The sequence below is a fragment of the Drosophila albomicans genome, chromosome 3 (assembly GCF_009650485.2).
Source record: "Drosophila albomicans strain 15112-1751.03 chromosome 3, ASM965048v2, whole genome shotgun sequence".
Lineage (NCBI taxonomy): Eukaryota > Metazoa > Arthropoda > Insecta > Diptera > Drosophilidae > Drosophila > Drosophila albomicans.
The window spans coordinates 28,726,559-28,746,447 of NC_047629.2; the positions used below are offsets into that span (position 1 = coordinate 28,726,559).

The 19,889-nt window shown below is 37.6% G+C and overlaps 2 protein-coding genes across 2 annotated transcripts; both read left to right on the forward strand.

Moving 5' to 3' along the window:
- The first annotated feature begins 4,951 nt into the window (after positions 1-4,951).
- On the forward strand, positions 4,952-7,095 carry LOC117571392 (mitochondrial dicarboxylate carrier). The gene is made up of 4 exons (XM_034253511.2): positions 4,952-5,139; positions 5,947-6,095; positions 6,161-6,531; positions 6,592-7,095. Exons 2-4 carry the CDS (start codon positions 6,032-6,034, stop codon positions 6,913-6,915), a joined length of 759 nt encoding a protein of 252 aa, XP_034109402.1. The 5' UTR covers positions 4,952-5,139; positions 5,947-6,031; the 3' UTR covers positions 6,916-7,095.
- A 5,551-nt stretch (positions 7,096-12,646) lies between these two features.
- LOC117568373 (mitochondrial dicarboxylate carrier) lies at positions 12,647-13,881 on the forward strand (the record flags this gene model as incomplete). Its single annotated transcript, XM_034248976.2, has 4 exons — positions 12,647-12,833; positions 12,900-13,140; positions 13,205-13,337; positions 13,403-13,881. Coding segments are annotated over 4 exons (879 nt in total), but the record flags the coding sequence as incomplete, so codon positions are not given.
- Positions 13,882-19,889: the final 6,008 nt, after the last annotated feature.

The following is a 19,889-nucleotide window of genomic DNA, read 5'->3' on the forward strand; positions in this document are numbered from 1 at the left end:
ATTTCACCTTACTGCGCTTAATGTGTGTTAAATAGTTGCACACATACTTACAAGCACATTAAACCGTAGCCATACCCTGTAACTATAAAAATGAGCGCGCATAGCCTGGCACTTCAGCGCGTCTTTTTTACGAGTTTCCATAAAAGTTAGACCGAGGTATGTGCTAGTTGAATGCGATATGAAAAAACAAGTTTAGCACACAGTTTTTGTAAGGATTAGGAGTAGCCTGTACGCTGTTAAAGTAGAAATATCTATATATAATTATAGAAGAAAAGTAATATGATCAAACGAAAGTAGTTGACAGTATAACTTATCAATTTAGTAAGTATTTCATGAATATCTAAAATTTAGATTCTAAATTAATATAAACATAAGTGACCACATATTGATATTGCAAATGAACTTACTGGGTATCCACCAATCGCATATTTCCTGCATTTTTATCACTGTTTGCCTGCACAGCTGTTTTGCATAGTTTGCGGGATTTTTTCTTTCGATTTTTTCTTAACTCCGTTGCGTGCTGTTTACAGACATTTAGCAACTTTTTGCCGCTGCTTTTGATATGCAACTTAATTACTGTGTTTGCCAGCCGCTGCATTCTGTAAATAAGAAGAATAATAATTAATGTTTGCATAGCCAACGCGTTTTTTTTTTTCTTTCTCTTCGCTTCGCTTCGCTTCGGTTCTCTTCTCTTTTCCACATTTTTGTAGTCTACTTTCAGGCGCTGCCTTGGTTGCCTTCATCCCAGACTTGTCTGGCCTTGTCCTAGCTGCCCTGCCGATTTATGGCCGCTTAATGGCAGTTTATGCAACTTTACGAGATAATGACTGTTTATTTGGCTTATGTTTATACATGTTCAAATATACACTGTGTACAACTGAGTCTGAAATCTGCCGCATTATAAACTTGTAAACTTATTATTGGATGCCCAGACTTCGCTTTGTTAAAGGTGTTGACTGGAAATGATTGAAGGAAGTTGAACTCATTTTATTTAAGGAGGCCAGTAGTTTTGCTCAAAGAAATCTATAATTATATTTTACATAAAAATATCAAATACATTTTAAAATAAATAAAATGTTATTTATATTTGAAAAGCTCAGAAATAGATAAGGAATTGATTGAAATGTAAAGAGTGCAACATAATTTCGCATGCTGCACTAAGTACAAAAAAATAATGATTAATAGAGCAAATTGTGGTTAGCAAAGTGTATAAGAGAAAACTGGAGCAAATATGAAGGATTCTTAAATAATGGAGCATAGTGTTAGAACTTAATTATAAACGATATTCACTTGATACTTCAAGTTTTTCGTTTGGGCTCAAGCTAAGTTTCTCATTTATTTCGCCATTTACACCTTGAACCAAACCAAGCCTATTTAAATTCCAATTATATATAAATATTCAAGAAATCTTAACTATTTAGCAAGCTGCTCGACGAGCCAATCAAGACACCAAAAATCGAGTTGCACCACAAGAAAGTTTGCCGCCCAATTGTAGAGCTTACCAACAGAAACTCCCCGACCGGGAAATGAATCAGTCGCTGAGTGAGTGTGTGTGTCTGCGTTACACTGCACGACATAGTTCCATTAAAGTTTTGACGATAACGCGCGAAAACTTTGTGCTCAGCGGTGCTTGCAGCAATTTGCAGTCAGGCAGAACACACAACAGCAGCAGCAACAGAACAACACAGCAAAACACAACAGCAACAGCACCGCTTGGTCATAACTTAGGCGCTGCACTAATCAAGAGTTGCATACCGCTAGTCGCCCCAGAGAAAGGCTGCGAAAGGCATTTATTAATAACGCGATGGCGTCGTCGTGAACTTTAAATAACCCAACAAAACTTAAAACAAGTAGTTCTAGACGAAGTCGAGCTGAGTTGAGTTGACTTCTCGTCAGAGGGTGCTCAACCCCTTCGTCAACTCTTTTATGGGCCAAAAACTGTAATGGGGCTGTGCATGTTAATTGCGCATACGCCACGTTGCAGTCAGTAAATACCCTTTTACTCTGCCTGATTTTAAATAATTCGAAGTAATTTTGTAGTAAGGGATATTAACAAAATTTAATCCTTAGAGAAAAGTAAAAATATTAATCTTTTCTAGTGTGCTTAGTGATAAAAAATAATGTAAGGAACATAATCTAAAGTTTGTAGGGTAAGTTGTATATTGATGTTACGCTAGTTGTTAGTGTATCGCAGCTTCGGTGTGACGGTCTTTGCGCAATGGAGCAAGCAGCAGCAACAGCAGCGTTGTTTAGAGTTGTTGTTTATGTTGGTACTTGTTTTGCTATTACGTTTATTATTATTATTACGATTATTGCTGTTATTTTTATTATTATTGTTATTTCTACAGCATATGTTCGCCAACAGCATTTCCGTATTGTTGTTTTGGTTTGCTGTTTATTTTTTATTTTTTGTTGCCTTTTGTTGGCCAAATGCCAAGTTGCATTATAATCAAATGCAATTTTCAAGCACTTTTCCGACAGCTTTTCACGCCGCTTTTAAATGACTTTTTCGTGACAGTTTTGTAGCGAGTTTTGCACCTGTGGCCCCAAGTCACACACCTGTCGTATACTTGATCCCTGTTACGCCTGTCTGCAGTTGTTCAATGTGTGCTCTTGATATTTTGACCAAACATTTGCCAAAAAGTTCAACACACACACGCACACAACACACATAAAAAATTGGCCAACACACACACATACACAGCAAACGGCAGAAAAAGTATGCAAGAAAAAGTTGTAAGAACTTCTGTGCCCCCAAGTTGTTGTCGTTGCTGTTGCTGGTTGTTGGTTGTTGCCTCTTTTTACTGGTTGTGTTTTTGGCAAGTTTGTCGACTTGGCGCTGCATTACATGTGGTTACAGCGACGGCATCGACAGCAGCCGTTGCAAGCCAGCCAGCCGTTTATGGCTTGCTTTCCAGCCGCACTCATTGTTGTTGCTGCACGTGGCCAAGAAAGTTGGCCCGAAAGGCGCAACGTAGCAAGCTCAACATATCATAGGCTGGCAGTCTATTTGGCTGGCTCAGACAGACTGTTGCATGCGCTCTGCATATTCTAATAATAGGTCGATTATCTTAGCCATCAGAAGAAAAGTGAAGGTGGAAATTCAGCTGTGTCAACAATTGATTTGAATAAGCTATAAATCTTTAAATTACGTTTATTAATACGCAATATTAAACTTGGCATGTATTTTATTAAATTCTATTACTTTAAAATTATTGACATTTTTAATTGATCATTAATACAGTAAATATTTACGTTTGTTATAGTAATTTTAATCTGTCTCAAATAAAGTTTCATCCCTTTTTGGGGCAAACTAAAATATTGATAAATAATATAATAATAAATATATTATATATATTTTTTCAGTGTGTAAAGAGTTTCTTGACATACTGTATATAATATAGCATCTCATAGATCTTTTCCTGTTGATATATTATTACAATTATTGTAGATAATTATGCATTTATGTATCAAGAAGTTGTTTGTTTCGTTTACAATTGTAATTATGACTTAAGCTGTTTATTGATAATATGCAACATTATTGTTGTAGAATGCGAACGTTATTTTTTTATATAGTAAACTGTAAAATTATTATATATTTCTTTTGAATTGCATTCTCATTCAGTTGTTGGAAACTAAAATGCCTTAGCAAAACAACCTTTCAGAGAGCTGCAAACTTTTCTAATAACCTAAGAAGCTTGCAAACAAGCGCAGACATGCTTCTACTCTTTCACTGCTCTCTCTCTCTCTCTCTCTCTCTCTCTCTCTCTCTCTCTCTTGTTCTCTCTCTATCTATCTCTGTCCGATGTAAGGTCGCATAGCAGTAATAACATTGTCAATGTGTTTCAAAAGAAAAATGTGTGTAAAAAAAATAGTTGGTACTCGATACACATGCATATCAAATTGATGTGTTAGCTCTCGGTAAAGTTTCAAAGCAAACACAGAACATTAAATTTTCAAAAGTAAATTTACAGAAGTGGGACAGCAGCAGTGTACGAAAGAGGCAGAACGATTGATAGAGACAGAGAGATGCGATGTATTTGCTGGTTGGCATACGTGATATATTATTTCACATTACTGGCAAATTGAAAAACTATGCGAGTGCCAGACAGTAAGAAAATTGAATTCAATAATAATAAAATAAATAACACAAATGCAAACACAAATACAAAAACACAGACAATGCAACAGTGAATTCGCCCACGAAACAAAATGTGAATAAATTTAAGCACGCGGAAATTTAACTGCTTATGCATTTGACTATCTTTCGATTTACATTTTTTTATTCAATGCGCTGCAATGATTTATTTTCAGCATTTTTAAATCACAAATATTTCTTAAAATACTGAGTGAAATTGTAGCGCGTAATTACAAAGATTAATATAGTAATTATTTATACTTTACTGATTTGTTTTTCTTTATGCAGAAGCGCATTTGATCTTCGGCTAATTTTAACTCGGTTCTTCTTTATTTTATACTATTGAAATTGAAATAAGGAAGCGTAAAACGAACTTGAAGGAAAAACTTTTAAATTGATTGATTGAGAGACTGATTGATTGTGTGCCGGCAACTGGAATCTAGAAGTGTGCTAATATTGTTCAACCATGGCATAATATGCATTGCAAAATGCTAGTAAGAAATAAATGAGACTCCAACTCCAGCCAGGCATTTATTTGTCAACACAACAAAATAAATTGTAAAAATATGTATAAATTCTAGTGCAGACCATTCCGATGTTCATATTTTTCGATTGGCAGAGATCCATTTGTAATAATATTTCTTTAAATTCAAATCGTGGCAATTCCGAAATAAACTATGAAACTGCATTTTGAGGTTTTGGAGCACCTGATGGAAAAACTGCCACGTAATCTGGCAGAGAGCGCTCAATGAGTCTTAAGTTCAAAGTTGGTCCAAGACTGCAGCGATAGCAACTAGAGAGAAACGCATTTGAGAGCATTCTGCTAATGGCCGGAAGCTGAGCCGAAAACTTCGAAGGCCCGACTTAGCTGCTTCAAAAACATCGCCCACAGCTGGGCGATATAAATATAGAGTATATACCCATTATACATTTACGAAAATCTTCAAGAGCAAGCTGGCGCAACAAGATCTCAATTATCATGCCTCGAATCAGGCGAATACGTGAGTTTCAATACCCGCTACCCATAAAGTAGAATAGTAACTGTACCAACAGCAAGTGTATGTAATGTGAATGTATGTCAGAAGGAGGCATATTCAGCCCCAAAAGTCATATATATTCATGATCAGCGTCAATAGTCAAGACGATATTGCCTTGTCGACCTGTTCATATGAACTTCTAGATCTTCGAGACTATGCCACAGAGCAGAGTGATAATTTGTGAACATACAAAAATTATTAAAATTTTTATAAATTGTACAAATTAGTCGTGATAATATCGAAATCTTAGTAGAAATGAGTTGATATGAAGTATAACGGTTACAGCTGTCGCGTCTTAATTTCTTTAGTTTTGACAATCTGGTATATAATACATTTTAAGGTATATAACGCATTTTATGGTATATGGTATATAGTCGATATACCAAATATAGCTATTGGTATATTCATTTTTTTTTGATAATCTGGTATATATTGTATTTTATGGTATATTACGAAAGTAGTAGTCAACATACCAAATATTGATATACTTTATTGTCGCGTCTTAATTTTTGACAATCTGGTATATATTACATTTTATGGTATATATTAAATGAAGTAGTTGATATACTAAATATGCTATTGGCATATTTCAGTATTTTTTCAAGTATTAATTTGGTATATTTTAACAAAAATACTGATTTTGAAGTGTTTGACTTTTGTTGACAATGGATGGCGGGTAACTCCAAGTCGAGCACACTCGACTGAAGCTTTCCTTATTATTAAATACTAATACTACAATTGTTTTTAATAATTTTCGGTTTAATTGCATAGACTGCATCCACGTTGGTGGAGTGGCGGTGTTGCTGGATCAATTGCATATTTTTTTGTCACGCCCTTCGATGTGCTCGAAACGCATATGATGATCCTTAAGAAGGACAGAACCACATTTCAAACGGCACGACGAGCGATACGACATAATGGTAAGTCTAGCATTAGCAATATACAAAAGTATCTGTCTCTTGAAAATTATGCATCTTCTTGGCAGGATTCATCTCATTATACGATGGTCTAAGTGCTCAGGTGTTCCGGCAATGCTCTTATGGGTTATTGCGATTTCATTTGTACCATAAAGGCAAGGAATACGTCGATGAGTTTAATTTTCTGCACAAGATATTTGTGGCGACCGTAGCGGGTACCATTGCCGGTATAGTTGGCATTCCCAGCGAAATGATCAACACGCGAATGCAGATTGATCGTATGCTAAGTCCGAAGATTCAACGAAATTACAAGCATGTCTTTCATGGCTTCTACAAAGTTTGCCGTGAAGAGGGCATCAGGGCTCTGTACACGGGTGGCATGTATGCTTGCACCCGTTCCGCTCTTGCCACCGTTGGCCAAATTGCAGTTTACGACCAGGTTAGCATTCCATCATTCACACATATGAATCTAATCTAATTTATAATCTGGCAACCGCAGAGCAAAATTTTGTATTTGCGCTATTTGAAGCTGGACGAGGATAGTAAACTTCTGCATCTGATTAGTTCGCTCTCGGCGGGCATTATCTGTGCTCCTTTAGTGCAGCCCATTGAGATCCTAAAGACATTGAAAATGGTCGCCACATCGAACTATTTGAGCACAAAAAAGCAGAAGAAGATACATCTTATGCGTTTTGGATTTCGAGGACTATTTCGCGGATTTACTGCTACTATTTGTCGCATGGTGCCCAATACAATTATCTTGATGCTTGTGTACGAAGAGTTACGACTTAGATTTGGATACTATCAACCACACGATTTATAATAAACTATTAATATTGCGTCAGTGTATTTGAAACAGACTAAAGAAGACAGCATCGTGTCTATAAAGTATAAATATTATACTAATATAAATACATCTAGTATCTTGGGTTAGAAATATAACTCGGTGTATGTCGTACACATAATAATTATTAAGTTTGTCCAAACTTCAAAGTAATCTGAATTAAATAAAAACAAGAAATCTACAGTTGATACTCAACTGTCTTGACTTGACTTTGAGATACCCGTTACACATTTTAAATAAAATCATTATTATTCTTAAATTACATCATCAAATAAAAAAACTAGCTGCCGATATTTATATATCATTACGTTAAACCAAAAAAACTGCACCAGCAGCTTTTTGGCATACAAAATTAATTCTTAAATAACATTCAGATGCATGCCCCTGATCCCCATGATACGTGTCTGCCTTTACTTTCCTTTAATATGTAAATTTATAAGTATAAAGCAAATGTTCTTCATTTTGGTTTATTTGGTCGAAATATGAAAACCGTACTTTAACTGTCGCATTCATAAGTGTTTTTATTTGTCCATTAAGCACACTCAACAAAAGCTTTTTCACTTGTTTTTAAATGCTAAAGTTCATTGTCCCTAACTCGTGAAAAGTTGCAGCTACAGTCAAGTTGTCAGTCAGCTTTTTATAATATTGCAGACATTTAGTTCTACAATGTGGCTAACAAAATTCCATTAGGAGCTTTGTAACGTGCTTCCGAATAACAGGCCTACGGTCTAGTTATTTTGTTGTGAAAATGGAAGAATACTTTATTTCCATTTAATTAATAAATATAAAATTTAATATTTAATAAAAAATACTATAATTTCCTTGATTTAAATCTTATATGTAGCTTATTTCGCTGATGACAATTCACTTTATTCTTATATCAATTGAGTATGGGTATTTGAAAGTCGGCCACGTTCGAAGAGCTACCAATGCTAACTCTTGTGGTTAGTGCATTCAGTTTTCAGTTATGCCATTTGGCAGTTTCCTGTAAGCTGTTGGCATCGCCAATGCGACAGGATGATGGCTTTTTAATGCTGCTTTGTTTTGGCCAACTGTCGCCAGCTTAGGAGGCTGGAGAAATCTCGGACTTCGTCGTCGACGTCGTGCTGTCATATTGTCGTGCCTATTGCACTGTTGAACTAGCACGCAGCTTTCACAGCTGTCATCCTGTCAGATATGGCGGCCCAATTTCAAAACTTGTACTCGCACTTCTCCGCTTTTCCCGAGCAGCCTTAGGCACCGTGTTTCGCAGTGCGTGCCAAACTGTTGCCAATGTGAGTGTGTCGGCGGTGTGTGTTGGGTGTGTGTGTGTGTGTATGTGAGCTGGAATGTTTCCGGCTCTGACATCTTCCGGCCGTGGCAGTTGCTGTGGCAGCAATAGGAGCATAAAATCAATTCTTTTACTTGCTCATTCATTTGCCGCTCAATTCGATTGTTTAAAAATGCAAAACACCGAACTGCAACAACTTCTGCAGTTAGTTAATTTACATTGTTATTTCAAAATGATGTCAGCAAAATCGGAAAAGAACTTTTCTCAGGTGTTCGAAGGGTTGTTGCCCTTTCAAAGCGGATAAAGCTACTTTATACATATATGGACAAAATTTATCACTAGAATATTATAAAAATATATAAAGTGAAAAAATATTGCTATTATGTAGATACTCATTGATTATTTAATTCATTTCATTAAATTGTAAGTCAAATAAAAGTAATTTATTATCGACAAAATACAGGCTGAACTAAAACTGTGTTTGAAACAATTTTGAACGATTGAAGTTGTTGAGTTGTATTCAAATTATATACAATACATAAAAATCTCAATTTTCAATAATTATGCTAAATTATTCCGGCATTTTTATTTGTTCTTTTTTAGAAGCGCCTTCAAGCGCCTCATTCCCTTACGCCTTCCCTCCATTTCCCTAAGTATAAACCTTTCTTCTTCACTCCCTGCACTCTCTCATTCCTCGGCGATATTTATAAATTTTATGCGTCGTTAAATGTTTGCCACAGATGCCCTGATTGAAGTTAAAGTTACAGCTGAAGTTGTAGAAGTTTAGCTCTTGAGCTCGTTTTGTGCCCACTTTTCTGACTATTCAACTGTAAATTATGCAGAAAAAAAAACAACAAATTTGTAGCTACAATAAAAAAAAAATAAAAGAGAGGAAATAACTTTGTCCATGGCTTTTGTTCATAAAATTTGAAATCGTTTTGTGTTGTTCTTTTGTTTTATGACTGATCGATAGCCGGAACCTATTCAAATTGCCTTTCAGTAGTAAGTACTTCACTCAATTTATTACTAGCTGCACTCCCCACAGTTCATAAGCCTTTCGAACTAATTGTATTCAAGAGAATTGCCATTCTATTGAAATGGCATTATAGACTTAAATTTTAAATAATTTTTCCAGGCAATTAAGCAAGGTGTTAAGCTGATTTGGCACGTCAATAGGTTATTACATTCAAAGACTTTGAAGTGATAAAAAGTAATTAAGCTTAAAAAAACATCTGACTTGATGAAGCCTATTCAAAGCTAAAAGAGTATGAGGAATTAACGCAAGTAACAATTAAGTTTACTTTTCCATATGCTTTCATGTTATTTGTTATAAAAAAACTATACTAAATATGCCTTATTTTTCTTACATTCATAAAAAGTATTATATTTATTGATTAGTTGATTTTCCTTTATTAGTAAAAGCATAAAGAATGTGTAGCCATATTTAAATGGGCTAAAAAAAGTATTTTATTTATAAATTCATTAATTTAGATACCTTTCATTATAACTTCTTTGAATTGAATATACTCTTTTCACTTTTACTCCGGCTATGTATGCAACTCGGTTAACAAACATTGCATTATATCATTAACAAATCAAATATTTAGGCACGCCAAAACCTCATCAAGCTGCCGCCTTTCATGCCAAACTGTGATTACAAGAAGGTGGCCTAGTGGACACCGAGAGAGTGCTGGGAAGGGGAGGAGAGGGGCGATTGATGATTGTGCGGTGTGAGGCGCTGTTAGTTAAAGTACCTTGCATGCTCTTCAATTTTCGCTTCGAGTGCATTCACAAAATTAATTGGTTTACACTTGAGCATACGTAATCGGGTTCGCATACGCTGCGTATACGTAATCACATTTGTATTCGCATTTGTTGCTCAACTTTCACTCTGCTCTCTCTCTGTTTGACATTAATCAATGACAATTTGGCATGGTCAGGCGCGTCTTCGAGTGGTTTCCAAGAGCAGAGCGGAAGCGGAGCGAAGTGAAGGAGAATCAACCGCCACTCGAAAGTGTCAATATCAAATGAATTGCAATTAAGCTGATTTCATCAAGTATGTGCGATAAACTAGTAAAACGTTAGAGAGCAGTTGTCCCAAGCTGCCAAGCAAAACTCCTCGCCTCGTCTCTCATGTTGCCAATTAACGTTTACAGTCGCATTGTCTCGGCCACTTAAACTAACTGTCAGCCGTTGACAATTAAAATGTTTCAACACTCTTCTTCTACTGCAGTCCCTCCCCCTGCTCCGCTCCCCCAACGAGAAGGCTGTTAGTGTCCGGCGCTGACAACGTCCTGCGGTTGTATGTGTGTGTGTGTGTGAGTGTGTAAACGCCTGCCGGAAACGGAAATGATAAGCGACTGTCAAGTTGCCAACTGTTTTTTATGACTGTTGTTTCCAACTCGTTCGTGTATCGCTTCGTCAGCGCCTCCTTCTTCTTCGCCATCGGCGAGTGTGAATGTGTGTAAAATTTAATTAGAAAACTTGTTAACTGCAGCGTGGTAGTGTGAAGTAGGCGTGGTCAGGTGTACAAAGATGCGCGCATTTACTTTGACAACGGAGCAGCCAAAGTCGAAGCACTTTTGATAAGTGCGTGCTGCTGGCACAAGTTGCAAATTTCAACGCCCAAAACGTGACAAAAACTTGCCAACCACTCGCCATCTACTTCGCTCCTTCTGCTCTCCTCTCTCTCTCTCGCTTCCACACTCGCTTTCTCTCTCTCGCTTTATTTCGCTGGCTCTTTGTGAGTGCGTGTGTGTGTGTGTTTGTGGGAACGCGCGAAACAGAGTTGAAAGTTGAGAGACCAACGAAGCGTGTCGAGTATGCAAAATAGGTGTAGGATGCGGCATGCAGTATCACAGCACAGTGGGGCAAATTAGCAGACTAAGCCGCATAACAAATTTGGTCATATAAGTAAAATAAAATAGATCAAATAATTGTGATTTATGATTCATAAAATTTGGTGGAAAACAGATAAAAATTGAGAAATTTATGAGAAAAAATGCTTACTTATTACGGGTTTTATTTGCTTTGGCTGACATTCTACTATATTTTAGTACTCTATGATATATTTTGAAAGTAGTTCTATAAAAATATACCAAATATAACATTTCATCCATATTCGCTTATTAACAAACTTAAGTTAACTTAAAAAAAAAAATTTCAGTTTAAGAGTTGAGTATGAAAACTCACAACAAGCTTTTATTCCTATACGCTTTGATTTCGGTTCTACACAAGTCCAAATGTCACGGTGTATATGGGTCAGTTGATAGATATTTACTTATATGTTATGTATGTCTGACTGTAATTTTACAAATTACCAAATGTTTAGGATCTTTATTTGTCCAATGTTTTTTCTCAACCTTTGCCCACGTTTCCAAGCAAACTTTTACTGAAAATTTTCCTGGCATTTTTAAGGATTACATTTTATTGCCTATAGATTTAACGTCATAAATAACAAATGTTTGCAACCACTGTGCCTGGTAGTGGGGGAAGTGTTTGTCACTGTGCAGTGCAACATAGGGACAGCGACAAATGTCCGACATTAGCTGGTGCGAGAAAATAGCAAAAAGAAACGGAGTCCAGACTCAGGTAGGGGGGAGAAGTACTACAAAGTAGAGAACACAAGCTGCAATCCATCCTCCCTCTTCGCTTTCCGCTCACCTGGACTACCTGTGGGGTAACCTCGTTTATTATGTCATCGTTGCCGGGGACAGCGAAAGGCATTTCGTGCATGTCCGCAGCACGCAGCAGCTGTGGGAGGTATCCGGCCCATAGAGCTGGTGCGGGAGTCGCAGTCTGGACTGCAAGTTGACTACGTGCCTAGGACACAGGACGCAGGACATCAGGTAGAACTATGCGCACGACCTGCCGCATGGGTTCAACTTTTTCCAGTGCCAAACTGCACAGCACTGCACAGAACTAAAACTGAATTCGTTGATTGCTTCAAGATTCACAAATGTTGCCTCAAATTTTGTAATTGGACAGCATGAGGCAGCTGTCTCTAGCTTACATCATTAATGGATTAAAGTGCACTTCAATTGCACATACATAGTTAGTTAAATGACAATTGCAGCTTGAATTTATGCGCAATATTGAATGGAAGTTGTGTGCCCAAGAAATCCACAAGCAAGTTGCAACAGCTGCTGTCGATTAAAGCAAATGAAATTTTTAAATACCAGAAGTTTTTGGATGCATCAAATACTTAACTGTATTTTTTGATTAAATATCTATGATTAGCTTTAGGGAAGGAATGAAGGTACTGTGTGCCTGCAGGAAGCAAAAACATTGTGGAAAATTTAAAAAATGCACAGCAGGCATTTATTTATTGATCTGGCAACCTAAATAAATCAGGCAAAATACAAAATAATAAACAGATACAATGCATAAATTTGCTGTGTTTATTGTTATGTGAATGTTTATGCAGAAACGGGGTAATAATATTTGGAGGTACTGGCTAATTCCGATGATAAAGACTCACGCCGGCCACGTTGGTGGTTTGGTGGCTTGGCCTCCACCGTCGTGGCCGTGATTGTAGCGCCATTCGATTTGATCAAGACTCATATGCAGACTCAAAAGCGTAAAAAGAGCATGTTAAAGACAGCGGCCAAGGTCATACGATTAAGAGGTGAGTTTTCAAATTGATTGTGATTATTAGAAAAATTGCTCAAATTTTCATTGGATTTTTCTGCAGGAATATTTGGTTTTTACGATGGTTTTCCGGCTGCTGCATTGCGGCAAATGTTTGCAACAAGTCTGCGATTCACATTGTACAATCTGGGCAAGGATTTTCAGGTGTTGGACAATCGTCTAGGAGTCAAAATTGCGCTGGCCAGCATGGCGGGCACCGCCGGCTCAGCTATTGCCATACCCTTGGATGTCATCAATGTGCGCATGCAAACCGACATGAAATCATCGGATCTAGAGGGACGCAAGTAAGCGTTGTTAAGTGTTTATGAAATTTGCAGAAATCCCCTTTAAACTCCTCTGTATATGTAGATATAAATGTTTATCGGATGCCTTGATACGCATTCCCAGGGAGGAGGGCTGGAAGGGATTGTATAATGGTGGTTTTGCTTGTGTTCTCAAATCGGCTATTGGCACAATCGGACAAATTGCTATCTACGATCACGTAAATACACACAAAACATACTTTAAACGGTTTCGAATTTTGTTTGCGAACTTTTCTTAAAACAGATCAAAGGCCAGATACAGGCACATTACGATATGGATGATAATATCAAATTGCATATCACGAGCTCTGTTATGTCATCCATCATCGATTCCATTCTTACACAACCCTTCGATGTCCTCAAAACCCTGATGATGAATGCACGTCCCGGCCAATATCCCAACATGCTCCATGCTGTCCACTTTATGATGCGCTTTGGCGTCTTGAGTCCCTATCGAGGTTTGATGCCGGCCCTAGCCCGCAAGGTGCCGGCCACAATTATGATGTATGTGATCTATGAACAGTTGCGCTTGAAGATGGGAATTTTAGAAATTGATGAGTGAATGAGGCAAGCAGTAATATAATAATAATTTGTTCACATATCCATTCCACTTTTATACTGATTTTTCTTTTCAATGTTAACAAAATTTTCGTGTTAATTTAGATATTATCCATTCATTTTTCAAATAGAATAGAAAGTTGTATTGCACCAATGGGAAAATAATCGCAAAACGTTGCGTGGCATATTTTGTTATTAAACAAAATGTCAAATTGGAAAAGCAGTTAATCAAAACGTGAAATCGAAACTTGGCGAGTCTCTGCGGTATTTCAAAATGCACAATAGTTGTGTACTTTGGTTTTGTGCGAATACATAGTTCAGTTGAAAAGCGTTTCCTATACACAAAGTTATTAACTGTTCTCTTGGCAGTTTGGAGCATAACTAACATCAACCGCAGCCGGTCTCTGTCACATTATAAATTGATTACACCCGCGACGTGACTAATGAACATTAATTTGGCCAACTTGACAGCAGAAGGTGGTTGAGAAGAAGGGCTGCCACGACGCTTGTGTCGAGCAGGCAGGCTTTTGCTGCGTGTTGAAGGCGCCAAGCGAAACGAAACTTGAGCTAAATGCCGGCACGTTTCCACAGCAGAGAGCACATCCAATAGTTTCAACCAGATGCCAACTAGACAGCAGTAGATTCTCTTGCCTCGACTCATCTACTTAGGATGGGATGAGACAGCCGCGCATCATTTGCCTGGCAGCATCACGTAAGCAAACGGTAAATGTTGCACGTATGTTGCTCTTATCTACAACTTGTTGAGGCCACTCTACTCATACACCCATCTTCATTCCCGACCCCATTCTCATACCCATTGAGCTGACATATGTGCTCTCCTTTTTCGCTATAGTGATTGCAATCATTGTGGAAATTGAATTTGTAAGTAGGCAATTTCAGGCAGTGTGCAAAATAAGAATAATGCTCGCAATGAAACTAAATTAGGACACTGTTCAGGCTCCTGTTCCGTTGTTGTGGTTAGTTGGCATTGTTTTTGTATTACTCTAACTAAGGGCATTGTAGATGACAATGTCATGACAGTGGAATTATTGAAGCGTGGCGGAGCTCTTCTTTGGCATAGATTTTACATGCTCTATGCTCTAAAAATATTCTAAATATTATTAGTTTGATTTTTATTATAATAATAGAATAATTCTGAAATATTAACCTATGTTTGAGCTAAATTTTAACTTCTGTATTACTGATGTGTCATATCTTTAAATAGTTTTTGATGTGCCCCAAAATGTATGCTATACTTTTTTTTAATAAATACATTTTATTTCAGCTTGCCAGGTATTAAAATAATTTAGATGTGCAGAAAGAGATTTATAATATACATTTGTATGCATTTTTAAAATAAGTTCTTCTTATAGAATAACTTCGACATATTCGGCTAAGTAACTTTTTTCTATGCATCCCTACTTCTATATAACATCCAATAAACAACTATTGAACTATTGCCGCAATAAGTATGCTATGATTTGCTTAAATATTTGTTCTTAACCAGAGGTCGTCTGTAAACTTTCCTTTTTGTATTAAAATAGAAAGAATAATTTATTTTTAAACAATGTAAGAGAGTATAACCAATTCGCCATAGCTTTGCACGCTACCTTATAGTTGTTGTAGTTGTTGTTGCTGTCTGGTATGACACATTTGGAAATGCGTTAGTGCGTTGCAAATACATACACACACAAAGAGAAAGAGGCAGAGCGTTACGGAGAGGGAGCAAGAGGGAGAGAAGCACACACTCTTAAGCGTTCGCTATGTGTGAGCTATTTGCATAAATGCTCAGAGTTAACTTTATGACTGACTTGTGGCTCGAAAACAGAATGGAAACTGAGGTTTGTCGTAACTCTGTATGTGTATTATAAACTGGGCACTAAAGTCGCTGGGGCAAATAGGCTGTTTGTTTGCCTATTTGACTATGGTTGTATCGCTCTCGCTTTCTCTTTCTCTCTCTTGCTCTCTGTCTCTCTTTCGCCCTATCTCGTTCAGGTTTCTCGTCAGTGGTTGTGACTCTGTTAGGTTATTAGTCGGTTGCTCTCGAGGCCTTGTGGTTGCATTTTGTTTGCCATTAACATAATTTGCATAGTTGGCATTTATGCAGGATAAGCACAACAACAACAACAGCAACGGTAGCAACAACAACAAGTGGCGCCTGCATTGATTTGCATTATTAAATGTTACGTATACGCAGTGTTGACCTCATTTGACTGCAGGTTATGCAAACTGCGAATGCGTTAATGGTTAGCCTATACATCTTGTTATCTCGTTAACTGGTTAGCATTCTAATTTATGTGTAGATAACAAGCCAACATGTGCCCATCTGCAGCAAACCGACTGTGAAATGTGTGTGAAAGCTGCAAAATTAAAATAAATCAAAGGCAAAAGCAGCAGTAATTGAGTTATGCATGAAATCCAAGGGAGTTTACTTTAGGCAGTTATGTAAATTGTTTCATTATTTGAATGGTTTAGAGTTTTTATGTTCTAAGCGTACTTTATAAGAAACAATCTCTTAGAACTTTTAGTTAAGATGAAGTTGGAATGCAGTTCACATTAATTGCACGAATGCGAATTTCATATTACAAGATTGGAGTAAAAGAGCAAAAAAATTGCATACTTCCATTTCATTGTATTTGAAGAAAAAACAACTGCACAATAAATTATAATTCATATGGGAAACAATCTTCTTTTGACTATCACAAAGATAGTTTCTTGTTATGTTTAAATGACTGATTGTACTTATGCTTCGAGTATCATAGTTGTACTGAGCTTTGATTAAGTTGTAATTGTGCTCTTAAAGCCTCTTAGCGTCAAGCTGTCAAATCTGTGCCGCTGCTTAATGTAATTTCCTGTGTGCCATGTTTATAAATTGTTGCTGTAGCTGTAACTGTGTTCGTATTACCATTACCGTTACAGAACAGAGCAGAGCAGAGAGTCGGGTAAAAAACAAACACAGCTGCGTCACCATGGACAAAACGAGTTAGAAATGTGCCACAGGACAACGTCGAGTTCTACTCGCTGCTGCATGATATGTTTTGTGCCTGCCGCCCGCCTCGCCCCCCAAACAGCGACGCCAGCAAGATGAAGTATGAAATATGATGTAAAATGATGTGATTACAGTTGAAAATGTACAAAGAAAATATGAAAAAAAGAGGAACGAAAAAAACAAGACAGACACTCAAGGCACATGGCACAAGTTATACATAGAGCTAGAGGTAGATGGAGAGGTGGAGAGGTAGAGGGGTGGTACAGCTGGAGAGAATAACGATGACGATGACAACGAACTTGCCCAACAGCGCAAAAACATGCCAAGCCATAAAAATGAGCGCAATGCTACAGAAAAAAGCTCAGTTGTCAGAGTGTGTGAGTGTGTGTGTGCGAGTGTTACAGAGATTGACAGTTTGTGAAATGGTTTGAGTAATTCATATGATGAATTATCTGCAAACCAAGCTGGCAAAAAGGCAACAACAAAAACAACGTTAACAGCAACAGCGTCAAGTTAATAATTACACATTTTTAATATACTTTTATTTTGCACATCAACGCTTGAAGTGGGCTCAACAGCAAAAGGCGCTTTAATGTGCTTTAACAAAAATTTATTGAAATGCGTTGTATTTCGATGCCTTTAAAGTTAAACGAAATTTAAATTTCACGTGTCTGCATATACAAAATGACGTATATATTAATTAATGAAATGTAAGTTGCAACTTTAATGCGCTTTCAGCGTATATTGCGAGTATTTCATTAACTCGCATACACCAAATTTGGCTGGCGTCCGTTTGCGCATTCCGTTTTGTCGATTGATGAAGCGATTTTAAAGTGGTGTGTGCGGATTTTAAAATTAATTTCTTGGTGAAATCCAGCGTTGCGCATGCCAACGTGTTGGCTAATTAATTGCACAACATTTTGGTCGATTGGTCAGGCTGATTGCTAATGGACACGCCTCCCTCCCGAGCATTTCGGCCGCTCGCCCTTCGAGTGCGCCCCGCGACGCGTCTGACACTCGGTTGTCAAATGAAAAATGGTCGATTTAAATGGTTGACTCTCAGTCGAATGGGTTTCGTTTGCCATTCTCGTTGTCGTTGTTGCCAGCTCATTCTCTAACTGCCGCTCGTTTGTCTACTTAATGCCAGCCAACCAACTTGGCGTGGCCAGAACGCAGCTGTGCTCTGTGCTCCACCTGGCTGGCTAACAGTTACACTGCTGACAGCCCAAGCAGACCAACCGACCGACCTAGCGACTGGTTGACTGACTGAGTGACTGACTGAGCCACAGGCTGATGAACACGTCTTGTCAGCGGGCTAACGAGCGCCACTTACACGCTCAACAATCACTTAACCTCAATTGTTACTTCCAAAAGGAAGAAGTGTAAAAGGCAATGCCAATGGCTGACGTTTGGTTTACCCCTCCTCCTCCTCCACCTTCCTTCCCTTTGTCTCTTTTTTTTTGCACTCCCTTTACTTGCCAGCACACTTGCTCTCTCTCTGTGTGTGTGTGTATTTGCTGTGTGTAAATACTTAATTAATTAACTGTTTTTTGCTTATTCTCTTTACATGCGTGTGTGCAACTCGGCGTATACGTTATATTTTTATGTGCCTTTTCACAATGGACAGCGCGCTTTTTTAAATGCAAACTTCAAGTACTTGTGAATTTAAAGCAAAATAAAGCTGAATTGTATTTACATTTTTTCTTCTTTGAAGCGCAATAAGCAGAGTGATAAACTTATTTACTTTATTCATATAAAACGTTGCAAACAGGTAAATTTGATATCTGAAGTAATTGCTGAACATCTGAGTAATTAAATTTTTATTTTAGGTTTGATTTTGATTTTATTTAAGAGACTCTTTGTAATCATTTAGTACTCAAATGCTTTATCTTCCAAGCTGTAATTTAATTTAATATTCTCAGCAGAGTGATCAACTTAATTATTTTATTAATCTTATAGCAAAGCATTGCAAAGGTAAATTTAATATCTGTGTAAGACAACAACATTTTGAAGGATTTAGTTTATTTAAAGTATCAGTTCCACATTTTAATTATTATTTAAGTGACATGTTATATTACGTTTGAATTTGCTTTGAATAATTTGTAAATATGTATTTTGTATTCTATTTTATAACACATAATATTCAAAGTAAGCTGTAACAATTTAATAATCCTATCTCATTTTTGTATCATAAATATTATTACAATGAATACTCGACTAATCTGCTGTATTCGCTGAATAGGGAATCTGAGCTTCACTCTGCCAATTCATTAAATGCAATGAAAACAGCACTCAGTCTTGTTCATTCTTGTTGCTGTTAACTGTAGTTACAACTGACACGGTTGTATATATATATATATTGTAGATATAGACAGAGAAGTAGAGAGAGAGAGAGTTGCTGCTTTCGCAGTACAACTACGAATCCAGCTGCCAATGGCTTTCCAGGCCATGGCACGCCACTTGCTAGCAAATTGACAATGACGTTATGCAGCAGAGAGAATAGAGTAGGTGATACAGAGTGTGAGCGACAGAGAGAGAGAGAGAGGGGGGGGGGAGACTCTGAGCTGGGAGTGGCAAGTACGCTTCATGGCTGCCCGGGATTGTGAGCTAGTTTGCCGTGTAATAAGCAATTATAGCGTCAAGCAAAACTTGGCAATTAGTTAGTTAGATTTGTGCCAGCTGAGTCAGTTGAGTGCTGCGCTTAATCGAGTGGCGGTTGCTGGCGCCACAGCTGCATAACATCAACTGCAACAGGCTGCATGGTGTATGCCGCTTGCCGCTTGCTCTTTGCTGTTTGCTATTTGCTGGCGTCACTCGAAGGGGGCAACGAGAAGGCCACCGCACACAATTTGCCTATGGCTTGAAGAGTCCTTAAAGGCGCCTTCAGCCGAGTTTTAGTTTTCAGGTTCGGTTCAGTTCAACTCTCAACCAGATTCAACGTGGCTCTAATGCAAATTGAATTACGTATACGCAGTGAGCGCGTTTTGCCTAATGGAATTTAAAAATATGCACCCCACACACATACACACACACACACACACTCGCAATACACCAACAGCAATCAACGAACTGAAGGTTGAGTCGCAGCTGAAAGAAAAATTATAAAAAATTAGCAATTAAATTGTGAGGGAAGCTACCATCGTGATGGGATGCGATGCGATGCGATGCGATGCTCTCATCACCT

Excerpts from the sequence above, each read along its gene's own strand:
- LOC117571392 (XM_034253511.2), top strand. The coding sequence starts at position 6,032 with ATGATGATCCTTAAGAAGGACAGAACCACATTTCAAACGGCACGACGA. Across the intron at positions 6,096-6,160 it reads ACGAGCGATACGACATAATG|GATTCATCTCATTATACGAT; the intron begins GTAAGTCTAGCA and ends TCTTCTTGGCAG. Across the intron at positions 6,532-6,591 it reads AAATTGCAGTTTACGACCAG|AGCAAAATTTTGTATTTGCG; the intron begins GTTAGCATTCCA and ends TGGCAACCGCAG.